Here is an 18234-nt window from a genome sequence, read left to right on the forward strand (position 1 = left end):
GAAATCTGTTTTGTTTAATTTAAACAGAATATATTAAAAGTTGTAAATTAAATGACAAAGGCAGGAAAGTCAAACGAAGCACAAAATTGATACAATAAGTATTCTATTTGTTTTGATCTTCAGAATTAACATGTCTGTTCAAAGATGACAAAAGAATAAATTAGTAAATGGATAAAGCAACTCTTAAACGGGCTTTTCTAGGATTTCACACACACGTTCTCTCTCTCACTCACACTCCCCACCCACTCCTCGGATTTATTAGAAATTTCACTACTAAAGAGTTTAACTTAGATAAATTAACTGCATTAAAATACTGACATTGTGAGGAATTTAATACTTCCAACACCCTGCAAGAAGGCATTCCTGTGTGAAATTTTAAATGCTTTAAAAAAATAGTTTAAAGTTATTGAAATATATGACAAATATGACAGCTCTGCCTTCTCTCACAGCCTGCCGTTCTCATCCCCAGTATCCTTCTCCTCTATTGCCTCAAGGCATCGTTTTGATTTTGCATCCATGTTTCCACTTCCAGTTTTACTCAGTCCACAGGACAAGCAGGCCAGCTGGATCTGCTTCATATTCTCTATGGCTTCATTCTTGGCATTCTTCAACAGATCTCCTTGCCCCTAAGAGTATACAGAAATACACAAATTAAAAAAGGCATGAATAATATAGATCATTAGGAACTTAAAGTGGAGCTGCTGTTCTCATGCCCTCGTTAAAATTATTTTTTATGATGGAACACGGTTCAAATTCATCCAGCTCTGTTTCAATTCCACAGTGGGGCCTACCATTAATTACAGCATAGACAGAAGGGAGTGAAATCATCTGGCAGCTTTTTAAATGCACCGTACCTTTAGCCAACATAAAAGGCAGCAAAAGCAGTCAGAGCAGTGAGTTTGGTGGGCTGGGCCTGCAGATTCAATGTCTTATAAACGATTAATTTAAGAGACAAGGGGGGCGAGGTAATATCTACATTCTGTTGGTGAAAGAGACAAGCTTTTGAGCTTACACAGAGCTCTGTCTTCAGGTCTGGCAACAGGATGATCCCATAAAAGATATTACCTCAGTGACCTTGTCTCCCTAATATCATAGGTCTAACATGGCTACAACACCACATACAACAATCAAAAATATTTATTGTCAGTACAGGGATTTTATAGTCATTTATGCGTTTTTCTAGCTAGTTCATTGTTCTGTCGACTATGTTCCAAACTGGCTGAAGTGGCAGTGTATTAAGGCGAAGCCTTTGGGAGTGCAGAACCCAAGGGCCCCATCAAACCACAGCACCAGTTTGTTAAGCTGATCTCAAGGCAGCAGCAGCAGTGGAAAGACCTTTCTCCATATTAAGGAAAAAATAAACTTGATTTCATAACAACGGGCTAGGAGTTCTCTCAAATAGATGAGAAGTCAATACATTATAGTGGGCCTGCCTGTTTATACCCAGGCCAGTGACAATCCTAACTGAATCAATAGAAGATTGTTCTCTTCAGATACGTCACCAAATCTATGTGCTAGAATAGTGACTCTACAAAACCACTCCCACACTGCTACTGCCACTCTTTGAAACATTAGGTATTAAATGAAAATATTTAATCATCCCAAATAGTATAGGTGGGGGAAATTGGGGAAAATTTTAGTACTAATGAAAGCCTTCTCACATAGCCCCGTTAACATTCCTTAGTCATGGCTGGCTATCCAGTCCTAAGCCTCTCGTTGACAGAGGTGTGTTTATGAGGTGTGCAAACATTTCTATGCACCATGCTGCATTCAACCCATTTCATCTGTGACCTTCCAGCAGACTAACATGAACCTAGGATTTGATTCATCTTTTATACCATGTCAAAACACTTCAAAGGTAAAGTCCCCTAAATTATCTCAATCCAGTTTTTAAACATCAGAGAAAATGCCGATCTTCAAATATAATAAATTGTGTGTCTCATTCTTTGTCACAGACACAACGATGAACAATTAACATTTCTGAAGATTTCAAATAAAAATAAATGTACTTATGTTACCTACACTACAACATAGAAAGGCTACAGAGAAATGAGAGAGAAGTTAAAATGAGTTTACTCTTTGGTCTATACAAGATCATCTGACCATGTCAACTGTGATTTTAAATAAAAATATGTCACATTATTAAAAAACAACAATCATGCTACCAGACTGACACCTTTTCACTGCATAGCAGACTTACAATTGTCTTCCTGTGAATATTAAAAATAAAGTCATCTACCAGCAAGAACACCTGTGTGTCTATATTTTTTTAGTCATTGTTTGCTTGCTACAAATGCAGAGAGTGGATACCCATAAAATTTGGAAAATACTTATCCCCCTATGAAAATTTATAAATACATCCTTACAACTAGATAGCTGTTTTTAATTTGAGAACAAGGAGAATTATGATATCAAAAAAGAGCACTTAACATGGTCAGAGTTACACGGGGTAGGGCATACAAACACTTATAATATCCTTGTCTCCTTCCAACAGATTTGTCGAAAAGGGCGTGGGGGTGTTATATGGAAGTTCCATTGATATGCTAATGTTTAAAAGTTCTGAAATGAATATTGATATTTTAAATTGTATGAACTGACAAGCATGAGAGATTGGTGTTACAAAATAAATAAAAGCAGGAGATTCTGCTGGATATTAAAATGAAGGGCTGTCAAGAGCTTGAGTTGATCTTCTTAATGTCAACAGCAAACCAAGTACAGCTTTAGGTACATCATTGCATGCAGCTGTTTATATTTGCATCCAAAATTAAAAGATTTCCACTTGCTTTTCTTGTAAATCCATTTTAGTAGTTACAATTTTCTAAAACAATTAAACAGAAGTTATGCCAGGACAAATCATATGTAATGGGCTGGAACCCAGGGTAAAGGCCCTGCATATCTTCAAAGGGTGAAGATCCCAGAACCCCTTGTGGTATTCTAAAGGCACCAGATAGATATGGGTAAATAAAAGGCTGTCATGAGAGTGATACATCATAATAATAGGAAGCACTACACAGCTAACATTGCTCTGCTTCTCCCATTCTCCAGCACTGAAACAGGCAGGATTTAGCCCACATTACTTTGCACACTGTATTGTTTTGACCCTGGTAAACAAAAGCAAGAAACAATGGTAGCTGGCAGGGTTCAGCACTGGTAAACAATGTTTGGGAAACAATGGCAGTTGGAGATGTCATCTTAGGCCAGTGAACGAGAGCCTGATTGCTTCATTTCCTGATGACGTGGACTTGTCCTGCTGTACAATGTAAGTTACTAAATAGATGCTAAGAATCAGATTTAGTAAGAGTCGCTGCGTGCTATTCCTTATGAAGCACTGAACTATAAAGAGAGAGAAAGCTCAATCTGATTGTTATGGGAATATGCAGATAGATATCCTTAGAAGACTGGAAATTGGTGAGCAGCAAAGTTTTAAAGAAGTCAGTAAATAAAATCTGCACCACATACATTTCAGAGAAGTGTGATTATGCTTTTAGGATGAAGGTTGATCTCGTGGTTAAAGGCACTAGGATTGGGATTCAAGAGGTCAGGGTTAAGTCCACGACACTGCCCCCAACATTCTGCATGACTTGGGGGTAAGTCACTTCATGTGTTTGTGCCTCATTACCCCACCTGTGAAATGGAGTGCTGTGGGGCTAAAGTCATTGTTATTTACAGAGCACTAAGTTACCACAGTGACTAGACCCTTTCCTGGTAAGTACCTAGAGAGATGGACTAGTGGCATCATCTGAGATATGCCACTGATACCAAGAAATCATTACATTAATAATCGTTTGTTTTGAATGGGATGAAACATCTAGGCTCTACAATCTTCCATGCCCCTATAATACAGCTCCATCTAATGCTGATACTTGGCGTTATCAGTAATCTGTTGTTACAGATTCAGCCATAATGGTGTCGGTCTGCCTGATGTCACTGCTACGTACTAAGACTACAATTCCCGATGTAACAGTTTTAAATATGTATTAGTGTTGCACCCTTACCATTTTTTACATGTTTGTATTTGACTATTACAATTTGCCAATAAGGAAGACCTCAATTTTAAACAGAGCCAGGCAGTGCCTTGAAGGTTATGATTTGATTTGTATCTAATATAATTGTGTGTGTATGTGTATATACAAAAAGATATAAAACTTTAGTCCAAAATTAATGTAGTGATTTGATTTTTACCACCTTTAGGCTACATTTTTACACGACATGCTCTGAGGCTTCCTTTTAAGAAAAGGAGGGGATCCCAAGCTGCTAACTGTTTAACTCTAGGAAGAGTTTTGTTAAATTAAATAATTCCCATTCAGTAAGTTAAATATGTGCTGTTTTCACCCACCGAAGGCAATGGGAGTTTTGCCATTGATTTCAGTGGGTTCAGGACCTATTCCCATGGAAGACATGTAAGCTTGGGAATGCTAGCCCAGAGGTGGACCATCATCCTTCACTTTCCTGGTTATTGTGGGAAGCTCCATCATCCATTTCAAGATAAAGGGAATTTTCAGCCTGACTGGAGTTATCAGCAATGTGGCTTTGACCTGAACAGCCCAACCCACTTTTAAACAGTGTCCCTGGCTGTATCAGTCTCCTGCCCCTTTCCCATGTTATGTCCCTGAGGCCTGAGCTGGCATCTTTCCCATGAACTTGACTTCCTTTTCTTTCCAGGGCAAAAGGTGGGCATGGAAATCCTTCTCACGTCTCACTGTAAATCAGGCCTTCGTTCGAGTCTCCTCTGAAAAACCCACTCATGGTATCCTACTTGGTATTTAATTTATCTGTCTTGGAAGGATGGCAGGCTGAGTGAACCCTGTCAAGATTTGTATCTGTCGCCCCAGGAAGTCCAGCTATTTCACATTTGATGTTTTAATGTTAAAGGCGATAGTTCATTGGTCTATTCAATATTTAAATAATCAGGCCATTACAATTGATTATGGTTTACAAGTTTATCTTGGCGATGCTTCAAAAGTTGAGATTCTGGGGAGAATCTAATTTTATTTTCCTTCTAGAAATAGAAATGTACCTAGCAAAATATTGCATTCATGTGTGCACTGACTGATCTATGTCTGAGTTTCCTTGGATTTTTTTTTTAAACAGCTGGTTCATTTGAGCAAGCTGAGGAAGCAAAAATGATTTTGAATCATCTGTCAGAAGAAAATTAATGACAAACGTATCCCTTGTGACAGTGCTGTCATAATTCTAAAGATACCATCAAAACATTTCTGTGAGCATGCTCTGTTTGAGAAGCCATCTGTTTGGTTTGAAAAACTGACTGTGACCATAATCCACTTATGAAAAATGTCAGCAAAATTGTGTCAACACCTTAAACTAAATCCTGGAAAGAATCTGGAGTAAATTTTAAAAATATAATTAAACTGAAGTGACCTTTATAAATCAAAGTCATTGTCATAAGCTCAGCGCATAGAACAATCCTCTTTACTCTCACAAACAAAGGAATCATTCTGTCTCAGACAAAGGGAAATTGTATTTGTCCATTTTTGGCATCTATCTGTCTCCCTTCTGTTATTGATATCAGCAGCCTCTCTGAAAATAAATATAATAAGTGGGAAAAGGTTAAATTCAACATTTGGTAGGATACTAAGTAAAGCTAAACGTGATTAATCAAACATTTTAGTAGGAAGGTTAATCAAGACTTGAATTTTTCTTCTAGGAATAAAAGTTACAGAATATTAAATGTGATGTTTCATATGCCTAACTACAACTAACTATGGAATTCTAACATGAATTAATACTACTGTACAAACAGTGCAGTATGGCAAACTAATAGCTTGAGCCTTTACGCTGATGGACGAATACTATTTAAAATGAAGAGAGATCATTTTACATAGCTTTAAATATTACTCAGTTTCAACGTCATTATATAAAAGGCTTTAAGTAGTGTATTAGCCAGACTACAAAAACACTAGTAATAATTAGAGATGGGCAAAATTGTGGGTTTCAGTTTTATAAAGCCTTGGCCTTTTGTAAAGTCAAACTAAATCAAGTGAGGGTCAGATACAAGGTCCATTATATCCAAACTCCAGAATTTGAGGGTATGTTGGTAGGAAGACGATAAAATAAATGGTTTCAGTTTGGACCCATTTCTAATAAACATTTCAATTCAGATCCTGTTAAACAAATTAACCTCTGACATTTATTTAATGGTGCCTTACCATCCTTTGCGCAGCCACTATTACTGATCATTCAGACTCTCACAAACTGATTACAGGCAGTCTCCCCTCTCCCCTCCCAGTATTGTCAACGAAGAATGTTACTGTCAATATTCAAGTAATTCTCTGCAGTAACATAAGCAGACTGCAAAACAGTCTTTGCCAGGGGCGGCTCTAGGGTTTTTGCCACCCCAAGCACGGCAGGCAGGCTGCCTTCGGCGGTTTGCCTGCGGAGGGTCCACCGAAGCTGCGGGACCAGCGGACCCTCTGCAGGCAAGCCGCCGAAAACAGCCTGACTGCAGCCCTCGCAGCACCGACAGAGTGCCCCCCCGCGGCTTGCCGCCCCAAGCACGCGTTTGGCGTGCTGGGGCCTGGAGCCGCCCCTGGTCTTTGCAGCCCATATCTTAAACCTGTTAAAAAGAGATTGAGATTTGAAAGCAAAGAGATCTTAAGGATGAATTTGTTTATTACCATTAAAATGGAAAATCTTGAACAGCTGCATATTGAGTTTACAATCTCTATGCCTTCCAAAACGGACACTGTTACTAAGCAGGCTAAGTTGTTGGCTGCTAGGGCCATTTTGTGGTCTGTTTATTGTTAAAGCAGACATTTACTTATCTACTGGTGAACACATTATTTGACAACTTATTAGAGCTGCTTAATATAATCAATTTCTAAGGGCCTGAGTAAACAAACAATAAGTGATTTGATATTTCCTCCACAGCCCATCTCACAGCATGTTAATACCGTATCTTTGACTTTTGCACAATAAGGAGGAAACTTATTTAAAAATTCAATAAAGTACTTATATAAACTGCTATTTAATCAGACAGTAAAATCACCATCACGGTACTCAAGACTGGTTGGCTGAAGAAGGTCCACTGTTAAAAACCCAAGAATGACAGACAAACCATCAATAAAGTATTGTGTCTGATGTATTTATACTGACAGATGTACACAGAAAAAGAGTAACAGTGAAAATAATGGTACAGCTAATCAATGGTGAGTGAGAGCTGAAAGCAAAAAGCCCTATAGAAGCATCTGTGATATTTATAGATTCTGTGCAGACACTGAATTTACAGCAAGGGTTCCATTTTCAAAGTGTTGTGCTCGGGATTTAACTGTGTTTAATTATTAATGGGACAGGTGCATAGTTAAATCACCAAACACTGTTTTGAAAATGTACTCCTAAACAGCAAAGCCTTTTAACAGACTGGGTAGGCCACTATTTTTAATTGCTATCAAAAGCTGATATTATTCCACTGCTTTTTTCAAAGTCAATTGTGGGGAGGTATTTGTATGAATTTGATTTTAAAGAATTCCAGTTTTAAAACAGAGCACAAAATTATTCAGAACTTCTGTGGAGCATTCCTAGGTTTCTGCAGATATTATATTATTATTTTAAACACTCCGTTAAGACATCTACTTCATTCTCTGTGATACAGATTGTGCTGTACTTGTTAAAACACAATAAAAAAAATCTTTAGGCAGAAAGAACATATTTGTCTTACAAAGATGTGATACCTAGAAAAAGGTTGAGCCTGGATTATTCCTAGGAAAAAGGGTTGCAGGATCATTCCCTGGCAGTTGATTTTATGTTATGTAAGAGTGACTAGGTTCTTGCAAAAAATAAAAAGGCAAAGCTTATTTTCATGACTACTCTCATTACCATAGTATCTAATACATGGTATTGTATAGGCAGTACCTGAGATTTCTCATTAATATCAGAACGTAACAGTAGCACTTTTAATTTAGGTCTTACTGCTATACCATTGATTTCAATGAGAGTTTTGCCATTGACTAAAACGGGAGCAGGACTGGACCACCAGTTTGGCTTGTGTACAATTTTGCGTGCCAAACTGAGCAGCACTAACTTGTTACATTAGGTTCAGTACGGAATTGAGCACAATAGACCTGTAATTCAGTATCACAAAGAAAGCTCTTTCAAATATTTGCAAAAATAAGACACAGCAATATTAATGACTGGAAGGAGTTTGATATTTTTTCCTGAATTACTGGGAAGTGAGATGCACATCTGCTTGCCTATTTCTTTCCTAACCTTTTAGAGTTTTATAAAATAAACAAACAGTAAGGATACTGAAGGGTACAGGGTTGATCAAACTGATTAAAACATTACCATGTGCATAGTTCCTTCACAATTCCTCATTTCAGCATTGTGATAACTGAAAACCATGCATCATCTGGCCCATTTGTAGTTGTGTTTGGAAAAAAACTAATGTACAAGAGGGAGATCTGTTGGTTTTTTTCTCTCAGACTGATCACAGCCATCAGAGATCTAGTGTCTGTATTTTGCTGATTTTGTCAAGGGAGGTCATGTCTCCTCCCCCTCTCAACAACAAAATACAAATTCTGATGTTACAGATTTGATTTCCACCATTTGCAGCTGAAGGACTATCACTATTGTATTGTATTGCTGCTGTGATTAGAAATGTCGTCCAACACTAATTTCTGGTATTGAATGGCATTATCAATGTGGTCAGTCTAATGCTGTGCAAATAATGATTTGCTGTTTGGCTGAATATTGCATCCAGGGCATGACTAACTGAATACACTAAGCCAGAGGCTTTCAACCTTTTCCAGTTTGTGACACCCCCAAAGGGATAGCTCAGTGGTTTGAGCATTAGCCTTCTAAACCCAGCATTGTGAGTTCAATGTTCAAGGGGGCCATTTAGGGATGGGGGCAAAAATCTGTCTGGGGATTGGTCCTGCTTTGAAAAGGGGGTTGGATTAGATGACTTCCTGAGGTCCCTTCCAACCCTGATATTCTATTCATACAGTAATGTGAGCTAATGGTATTCCCCATGCATGGAAGGGCTTAACCAATTGAGATAATTATGTAAATCATATGATGTGTAGTATAATCTCACAAGAGAATGAACCTGTAAAGTTTATCATAGAGAAAATCTAACCAATGAAGGGCACTTACCACTGTATTAAGTGTTATATCTCTGTAACCAAAAGCAGGAAAGAGAAACTATACATGGAATATATATGTTTTCCCTGAGGGTTTTGATTACTGTCAGCTTGTAAAAGTATGGTCAGAACAAAGGTTTTTTGAGTGCAAGGTTATAACAAAGGGGCTGAATGGTATAGCAAGCAAGTAGCATGTTATTCCTGTGCATTTTTTAAATAAAACTATAGTTTCCAGCTCTGTCCTCATAAAAGATATAAGAGAAAAGAATGGCAGATGAAAAGCATGATTGTAACATGGAAGAATTCATATATCACACCTGTACAGGCTATTATTTACATTAATAGAACAGAAAAGTATAGTTTGTTTTTAAAAACACAGTAGGTATTAGCAAGTGGGGCTGAAAAGGTGGGTTTGGTGTTTTTTTAAAGTATAAAAATTGCTAATGAGTAAGTGTAGACTACAGAAGGGAAGTGGGATACTTAGAAAGTGAGTTAACCAGAAATTCACAGTTACACAAGATGATTATAGACACAAACTGGTACATTTGCATGTATTTTAATTACATATGGAAATAAATAAAATCCGTCATCCCCCAAATCTCTCTTGATCTAGATTTCATTAGTTGACCGATTTCTTATAGGTACCTCGACAGGGATGAATCTGAAGGAAGCCTAGCAAGAGATCTCTGATTTGATAAGATGCGGGCTTTTAGAATGATAACATCCAGAGATTAATTTCTCACCTCCTTACAACAGGCTACCAAGTTAAGGTTGGTTTTTTTTAGGGCTATCAAATTATTTAAAAAATTAATCGTGATATTAATCACACTGTTGAACAATAATAGAATACCATTTATTTAAATATTTTTGGATGTTTTCTACATTTTCAAATATATTGATTTCATTTACAACACAAAATACAAAGTGTACAGTGCTCACTTCATATTTATTTTTATTACAAATATTTGCATTTAAAAAACAAAAGAAATAGTATTTTTCAATTCACCTCATACAAGTACTATAGTGCAGTCTCTTTATCATGAAAGTTGAACTTACAAATGTAGAATTATGTATAAAAAACTAACTGCTTTCAAAAATAAAACAATGTACAACTTTAGAGCCTACAGGTCCACTCAGTCCTATTTCTTGTTCAGCCAATCGCTCAGACAAACAAGTTTGTTTATATTTGCAGGAGATAATGCTGCCTGCTTCTTGTTTACAATGTCACCTGAAAGTGAGAATAGGTGTTCGCATGGCACTTTTGTAGCCGGCATCATAAGATATTTACATGCCAGATGCATTAAAGATTCATATGTCCCTTGATGCTTCAACTGCCATTCCAGAGGACATGCCTGTCCATGGTGATGATGGGTTCTGCTTGATAACAATCCAAAGCAGTGTGGACCGAGGCATGTTCATTTTCATCATCATGAGTCAGATGCCACCAGCAGAAGGTTGATTTTCTTTTTTGGTGGTTTGGGTTCTGTAGTTTCTGCATCGGAGTGTTGCTCTTTTAAGACTTCTGAAAGCATGCTGCACACCTCGTCCCTCTCAGATTTTGGAAGGCACTTCAGGTTGTTAAACCCTGGATCAAGTGCTGTAGCTATTTTAGAAATCTCACATTGATACCTCTTCGCGTTTTGTCAAATCTGCCACATAAAAGTGTTCTTAAAACAAACAACATGTGCTAAGTCATCATTCAAGACTGCTATAACATGAAATATATGGCAGAATGCGGGTAAAACAGAGCAGGAGACATGCAATTCTCCCTCAAGGAGTTCAGTCACAAATTTAATTAACACATTTTTTTAAATGAGTGTCGTCAGTATGGAAGCAAGTCCTCTGGAATGGTGGCCAAAGCATGACGGGACATACGAATGTTTAGCATATCTGGCACGTAAATACCTTGCAATGCTGGCTACAAATGTCCTATGTGAATGCCTGTTTTCACTTTCTGGTGACATTGTAAACAAGAAGGAGGCAGCTTTATCTCTCATAAATGTAAACAAACTTGTTCTTCTTAGTGATTGGCTGAACAAGAAGTAGGAGTGTGTGGTCTTGTAGGTTCTAAAGTTTTACATTATTTTGTTTTTAAGTGCAGCTATGTAACAAAAAAAATCTATATTTGTAAACTTCACTTTCACGATAGAGAGCTTGCACTACAGAATTTGTGAGGTGAATTGAAAAATACTATTTCTTTTATCATTTTTACAGTGCAAATATTTTTAATAAAATAATATTATCTAGTGAGCAGTGTACACTTTGTATTCTGGGTTGTAAAAAATCAATATATCTGAAAATGTAGAAAAACATCAAAAATATTTAATAAATTTTAATTGGTATTCTATTGTTTAATGGTGTGATTGAAACTGAGATTAATTATTTTAATTGGGATTAATTTTTTTGAGTTAATCACGTAAGATAACTGTGATTAATCAACAGCCGTAGGGGTTTTTTGTTTTCCTTTTTCACCTTTTCTCATTTGTTTGCAGGCACGCCACCTGAGAGTGGCGTCCTAAGGTACCTGAGAACAACAGTCTTGGCGGACTCCTTTCATCCCCCAGTCAAAAAGAGATGGTGGCTGCGTAAACATTTGTGTTCATGCTGGTTTTCTGTTGTAGTTTTTTGTTAATTGCTTTGTTCTTATTGTTTTTAAATACAGACACTTAGTTCCATAATTCATTATTTGCCTCCCCTAACACTAAGACTGTTCATGTTCAAGCATAGTTGGACAGAGGAGGAGTTGAGAAAGAGAAACCAAACTGATTGTCATTTCCCAGGAGAAAACAAAGCACAGAACCTTAGATATCTGATTTAAACCTCTTTAATTAATGCAAAGTGTTTTCCCGAATGACTAAAAGGTAAAAAGGTAAAAATAAATGACAAATCTCATGCTGTAGTAGTGCACCATTGATTTTAAAGTAGAGCTCTACAGAAATCGGTGGGGAGTTCTTATAAATCAATGGCACTACACGGCTCCTAAGCTCGCTCTCTCACGCAGCTTTTTTTTTTTTTTTTGGTACAAGCAGCGTTGGCTTTTTTTTTTTTTAATTTCATTTCTCTTTCATCTGGGTGTTTAAATTAAATTACCTCATATCAGACTGTCAAGAGCAATGAACTTGAACATCTACCATCTGTAAGTGCTAGAGTAGGAACTTTCTGAAACAACAGCATTAATTTGATGTTTTCAATATGCTGTGGGAGGTGGGAGGAGGTGTTTGAGAGAGAGAGAGAGAGAGAGAGGCATTAGGCCTACAGTAGTGGACAGTTTGCAAACACAAAGGTATTTTTGGGCTATCTCTGTTAGCCCTTCCAAGCTGGAAGTCTGGCTGTCCTGTGGTGAAAAGTTTGAAATAGAGAAGGTGTGGCTGGAGACCACCAGTGCCCCAACTGATACCAAAGAAACCTCAGATCACTGCTGAAACCGAGGGACTGTTTATTATTAATACACTGCTGTGCAGTATAACTTAAAACTATGTGGCTGGAGGTGTGTTCAGCCCATATGAAGTCATGAGGACTGATTCTCTTACCTACCCCAGTGCAAATCAGGAATAACTCCATTCAAGTTAATGGGGTTATAACAAGGTAAAACCATAGTAAGTGAGAGGAAAATCAGGCAGAAAGGGTGTAATTTTCAATATACTTGCACTCTGCCTCTTTGAGCAAAAGTCCTGATGCAGGAGAAGACAAATATACATTTGATAGTATTGTAGCTAAAAAAAAAATCCTGAAAAAAATAGGTGACTTAGGAGTTTTTAAAGGTCCCTAGACTGAACTCTTTGGCTCTTTGTTTATAACAAGTCAGATTGCACACCACAATGTTAACTTAATCAGCTCAGGGCTCTAACTCACATATGTGTGTTATTTGGGCAGTATCTTGCTCCCACTAAAATCAATGACTAAATTCCTATTGATTTAATGGCAACAGGATCAGATTCTTAATGATGATGTATTATTCAGATCTAGGACCTGATTCTACACCAGTTGAGGTCAACTGGAATTTTGCCACACTGCAACAGATGCCTATTTAGTCTCCGTAATATGCCTGGATACATCCCTAATATGGGATGGGAACACTCGCTAAGGAAAACACACAGTGGAGTTTATAACCGGTAAGTGGATCAGTCTAACTTTAATTGCACAAAATTATGGATGTTCTTGTTAGCTGTATGGAATAGACTATGTAAAGTTACAGTCATGCAAATAAAGACTTAATTCCTACTTAGAGCAATGGTTAAAATATATATGTGTAGCTGTGCTTACATTTTAGTATTAAGTGAAAAACCTTATTATTTCAGCCAGAGTAATGGAGCATACTCATACAGTGCTTGTTCATAGGTACAGTTCCCTATACACTGACTAGGTCCGGGTGTCTGGTTTGCATAATTACTGCAGAGTTATTGCTGAATAACCATACAGTCTGCAAATCCTTGTACTCTGATTGGCTGACAGCCATCACCAACTAATTAGAGTGCAAAATTTTGCAGAACTACTATTTACACTGCAAAGAGTTTTTAAATCTCCCTACTTTGGCACTATAATCCCTCTGATTTAACTGCTCCCCTGCTCAATTTTCAAACTGTTTCTAGCAAGAAAAGTGTGACCTCAGCTTCGTATTCCCTTCAGCTGAAGCAGAAAACTCCAAAATTTACATGAAGGAGAAGGGGAAAAGAAAGTAAAGCCGTCAAACTGCTGGAAGGGCAACTGTTTTTAAAAGACGTTTGAATAAATGCCTTTGAATCATTTCCTTCCCTCAGGTCAAATCCTGTTCCCACTGACTTCAATGGGAGTTTTGCCAATGACCTCAATGGGAACAGAATTGAGTGCTTTTCTCTGATCACTTTCCTTCCTCAGAGGTCAGATTATTCATAGAAGAGACTTGTTGACCATTAGGGAGGGAGAAACTGAAAGGAAACAGTGAAGTAAGAAGAAAAATGAGGAGGGTCGGAAGTAGGCATGACAGAAGATGAGAATTCACAATGAAAACTGAAAATATGGGACAGAGTAACTAACTGAATATAACACAAAAATAAACGCGACCCAAGGAGTTCCTTTATTGATTGCATTACTCGTTTCCTATTGATTTCAATAAAACCTTAATATAAACTAAGTCAAATTTCCAAGCTGTCACAACAGAGTGCCATAAAAAAATGGGGGCTTTGCAGCAGAATTCAGTTCAATCTTTCTTCAGAATACACAGGGCCTTGGTAATAACCCTTAACAGTAAGTTGTGGGCATGGGAGAGCTTATGCTCTTTCCACCTCTCGTTAAAAGTCCAAATCCAGGGCTGACATAAGTGAACTCCTGAGCTCAATGGTGTCGTACCAGGTCTGAATTTTGATCAATGTCTTTAATAAGGAACAGAATTATGTGACCTAGTATGGACTAAAAGTATACAATGCCATGCATGTGAAACACTTTTCTTTAGACAAACTAATGGCAGATTTAAAAGGATCTTCCCCTGCCCCCCTCCCCATTTAGACATTTCTGTAAGAAGAAAGAAAATAGGAAGACTTCATTATCTACTTCTTTTTGAGGTCAGTGTAGTCCTTCTGGATTTGTATCCCTTTAACTAAGATATGAATTGGATCTCCGACTATAAATACTTCAAAGTCCTCAAAAAGGATACTGCAACTGTCTGTGGGAGTGCATGTATTTTTCTGATTCTGTAAGGCGTTTGTGTCTTTCTCATTTGCTAGTATAATACAGCATCATGCAGAACACCATATCACATGTTCAAAATATAGTACATAAGACAATGTAAAGTGAGAACATTCAGGGCAGTTAAACACAGTTTTCCTCTGTTCTGTTAATTTGGAGCGAATCACATCAGTTCTGCCTGTCAAAGTGGGACTTCTACCCACTTTGGGTATATATAATTGAAAATTCAAGAAGAGAACAGACTACTGTACAGCCTTGTTTCATCCATTTCTATGATCCTCATTGCTTGTGTCTTTTAGTTCTGCTCTCACTTGACTCTTTCACACACAGCATATCTGACGTAAGCAATATCACTTTTTTTTTGTGGTCTAAAAATAAATGGATGCTCCCAGGTCAATAGACAGTGTATATTTGTATAGACTTCTTTTCTGTCAAAATACTCATCCTGAAAAATGACCCATTAGGAAAAGAAAGAGCCCGGGGCTCATGTATATTCACCTTCGTTTACCTTATTTCACTTGACCTAGTTTACGGAAAACAGTAGTTGTCAAGGATACAAGTGGAGTTTCCTGCCACTGCTTAATTGTTTTTACTGTAAAGCATACTTCAAACAGAGAACTGAAATCTTTTGATCCAGTTAGCTACTCTGACAACTCCTGTACAAATTTTCCTGAACACCTCCCATCTTTAGGGCTTAAGGAGCTGCCAATGTAATGGGTGGCTCAGGGACAGCAAATGTAAAATAAAACCCTGCTTGTTGCAGAACTTTCAGAGCTTTTTTAAAGCAGTATGTGGATCTCTCTTTCACACAGCAAACTAGTTCTCTTCCTAAATCTTACCTGGGGAGTCCATGATGCTGCCAGTCACATATGGCATGAGCAAGCTTTTAGTATAGAGGCACAATGGTTGGTCACTCATTACTATTTAAATACATAAATATTACCAATCAGTTAAACATCACTTTTTTTCATCCACAGATCTCAAAGCACTTTACAAATGTTGGTGAGCACTGTTACCCCACTTTACAGACAGGAGCCAGGACAGGTAAAGTGAAATGGCCAAGGTCCAAGCAAATCACTGGCTCTTGGATGCAAAATCAGGTATCCTAATACTTATGCTCAGAGTAGTATAGAAATAAGCTATGAAAAGGGTGTGCATTGTGAGGCACTAGGCCTTTTCTCTATTTCTTGACATCTCCTCTCTAGCTTAGAAGTTTGTCTGTTCTTTCATAGCAGTTATACCACCTACCTCTCTATAAAACTGGAGATAATTTTTTGCAACTTTTGCCATTTTCTGTATTGTCCTGCCCTTCAGTTTTTCACTCTGACGAAATTCAGTGAAACAGATTCCTCCCACCCTCCAATAGAAAACTGTCAAAAATTCAGTTTTTCTCAAAATCAGCCCCTTTTTGAGTGAAAAGTTCAGAATTCATTAATCCGTGTTCATGTTGAAATGTGAAAAAATACCCTCAAATTCTGCTGGAAATGTCTCTATTCAGCTCCTTACTGATAGTGATTTGGCATGCACTGATTTCCAGAAGTAGACAGAGAGAGAGAGGTGTCTTTGATTAAAGCAATGGGCTGGGACTCAGGAGATCTGGATTTAATTCCCAGCTCTACCACAGACTTCCTGCGTGACCTTGGCCAAGTCACTTACATTTCTATTAATGTCAGTGAGTTTTGGCCCTCTGTGCCTTAGCTGGAGATGATAAAATCGGGACGATAATACCCCTGCTCTTGTCTGTCTTCAAGGCAGGAACTGTCTATTACGGTGTGTTTGTATAACACCTAGTCTCCCTTGGGACCTGTAGGTGATTCTGGAATACGAATAATAAGTACAAAATTAAAAAATGGATTCTTACTGTCAGTGAAATAGAACTGTAATACTTTCAGAAAATACCTACTAAACAGATAACTACCTGGATAGCTTGTCGTGAATTTTAGGCACTAGCCTCTACATTTTCAATGTGGAAACACTTAGATAAATGGATGATGAGCATGTTTTAAATGCCAGGTTGGTTAGATACATACTAGTCATGTTAGTCCTATTCATTTTTAACTGGAGCTGCACGTGATGCTTTGGAAACAGGGCTGGAGGTTACTAGAGACTCTCATGCAATGAGATATCGAACACTATTTATTTTAGGCAACCAGTGGGGTTTTTTCAGCACTACATCTCTCAGATGAGAAACTTGTGAGCTTTCCATTGAGCTAACTTCAGTTTCTGTCATTTTGTTGATCTGCAGGGTTTGTTCCTTCATGGAACTGAATCCAATTAGTGAACACTTGTTTTCTATCCTCAGGGAGCACTTTATTTTGTAGGCGTTGACAGAGTACTTGCATAACAAAGGAAGGGTAGTTAGCTTTATAAAAGCTCTTCAACTGTACATTAAACTGTACAGGTAGGTTGCAGAATCTCCATCATAGGAGGTTTTTAAGAGCAGGTTAGACCAACACCTGTCAGGGATGCTCTAGATAATACTTAGTCCTGCCATGAGTGCAGGGGACTAGATGACCTCTCAAGGTCCCTTCCAGTCCTACGATTATGTGCTGACAATGGGAGCAGTGGTTGTAATCAGCAGAAAATGTGCAATAAAGATAATTTTTAAGAGAACAAACTTTCTGATAGGCAGCAGAGCTTCCATTCAGACACCACTGAAGACCTCAGCCAACAGTTTCAGACATGTAACAGCTTAATATGAAGTTTCTGGATATGCAACCTATTAGATTTTACAAGAGAGTTTTTGTAAGTTAAATAAATGCACAGGATACCGATGTGTAACTAACACCCCAATGAGGTCCCTGGGAGTACTGTAGTACACCAAGACCTCTTGAATGTTTCAGCAACATGAACCAAAAAGGAGAGGGCAGTTCAACAGTGTGATGAAAGATGCTTTGTTTGGATACCTGAGCCCGGGGTTGCACCGAACACGAGTCATTTCCAAGAGGAAAGGGTCTGATCAGGGCATTGCTGTACTCCAGCAATCCCCTGCAAGCATAATTTAAAACATTTGCTTGTATGGTAATGTAATTTGGGGTGTGATTATTTTATGACGTTTTATACTGGCAAAAGCCCTAGCGTAGACAATGTAAAACAAAGAAAATCTCACTCCCATAAAAGTGTTTTTGCTGGTATAAACTGTGCCTACACCAGGAAGGTTTGCCAGTATAGCTATACTATACTGTACCTGTATACCTTAGAGAACCCCAAAGGTGGCCCTATCTTGTGCTGGGGGGTGAACTGGAATTGGCTAGCCCCAGATTCAGAGAAGCCGCCTTTACCCTCACCTGAAACTCACACGTCAGGCACCGCTCAGTCATACCCAAAACTGGGGGACCTAGAATATTAATTCTACACTGTTAAGCTCTTCAGCTATTTAATAACTGTTGTATAAAGGGACAATAGGAATTTTATAACCAGTAATCAATTCCTGAATAGATAAACTATAAAGATAATGTTGCATGATAAGTCTGTC

At 37.9% G+C, this 18234-nt stretch overlaps 1 protein-coding gene across 6 annotated transcripts in view; it reads right to left on the reverse strand.

The window, feature by feature from the left end:
- Nucleotides 1–380: 380 nt before the first annotated feature.
- PLCL1 (phospholipase C like 1 (inactive)) overlaps nt 381–18234 on the reverse strand; it is a 315681-nt gene continuing 297827 nt past the window's right edge. For 5 of the 6 annotated variants that reach the window (XM_039495340.1, XM_039495334.1, XM_039495338.1 and 2 more), the window contains exon 6: nt 381–626. In XM_039495340.1, coding sequence (XP_039351274.1) covers nt 444–626 — 183 coding nt within the window. In that variant the 3' untranslated portion in view covers nt 381–443. Of the gene's footprint in view, nt 627–5405; nt 5539–18234 lie in introns of those variants that run through there. The other variant, XM_039495336.1, reaches the window with a different exon arrangement.

The sequence above is a fragment of the Mauremys reevesii genome, linkage group 11 (assembly GCF_016161935.1).
Source record: "Mauremys reevesii isolate NIE-2019 linkage group 11, ASM1616193v1, whole genome shotgun sequence".
NCBI lineage: Eukaryota > Metazoa > Chordata > Testudines > Geoemydidae > Mauremys > Mauremys reevesii.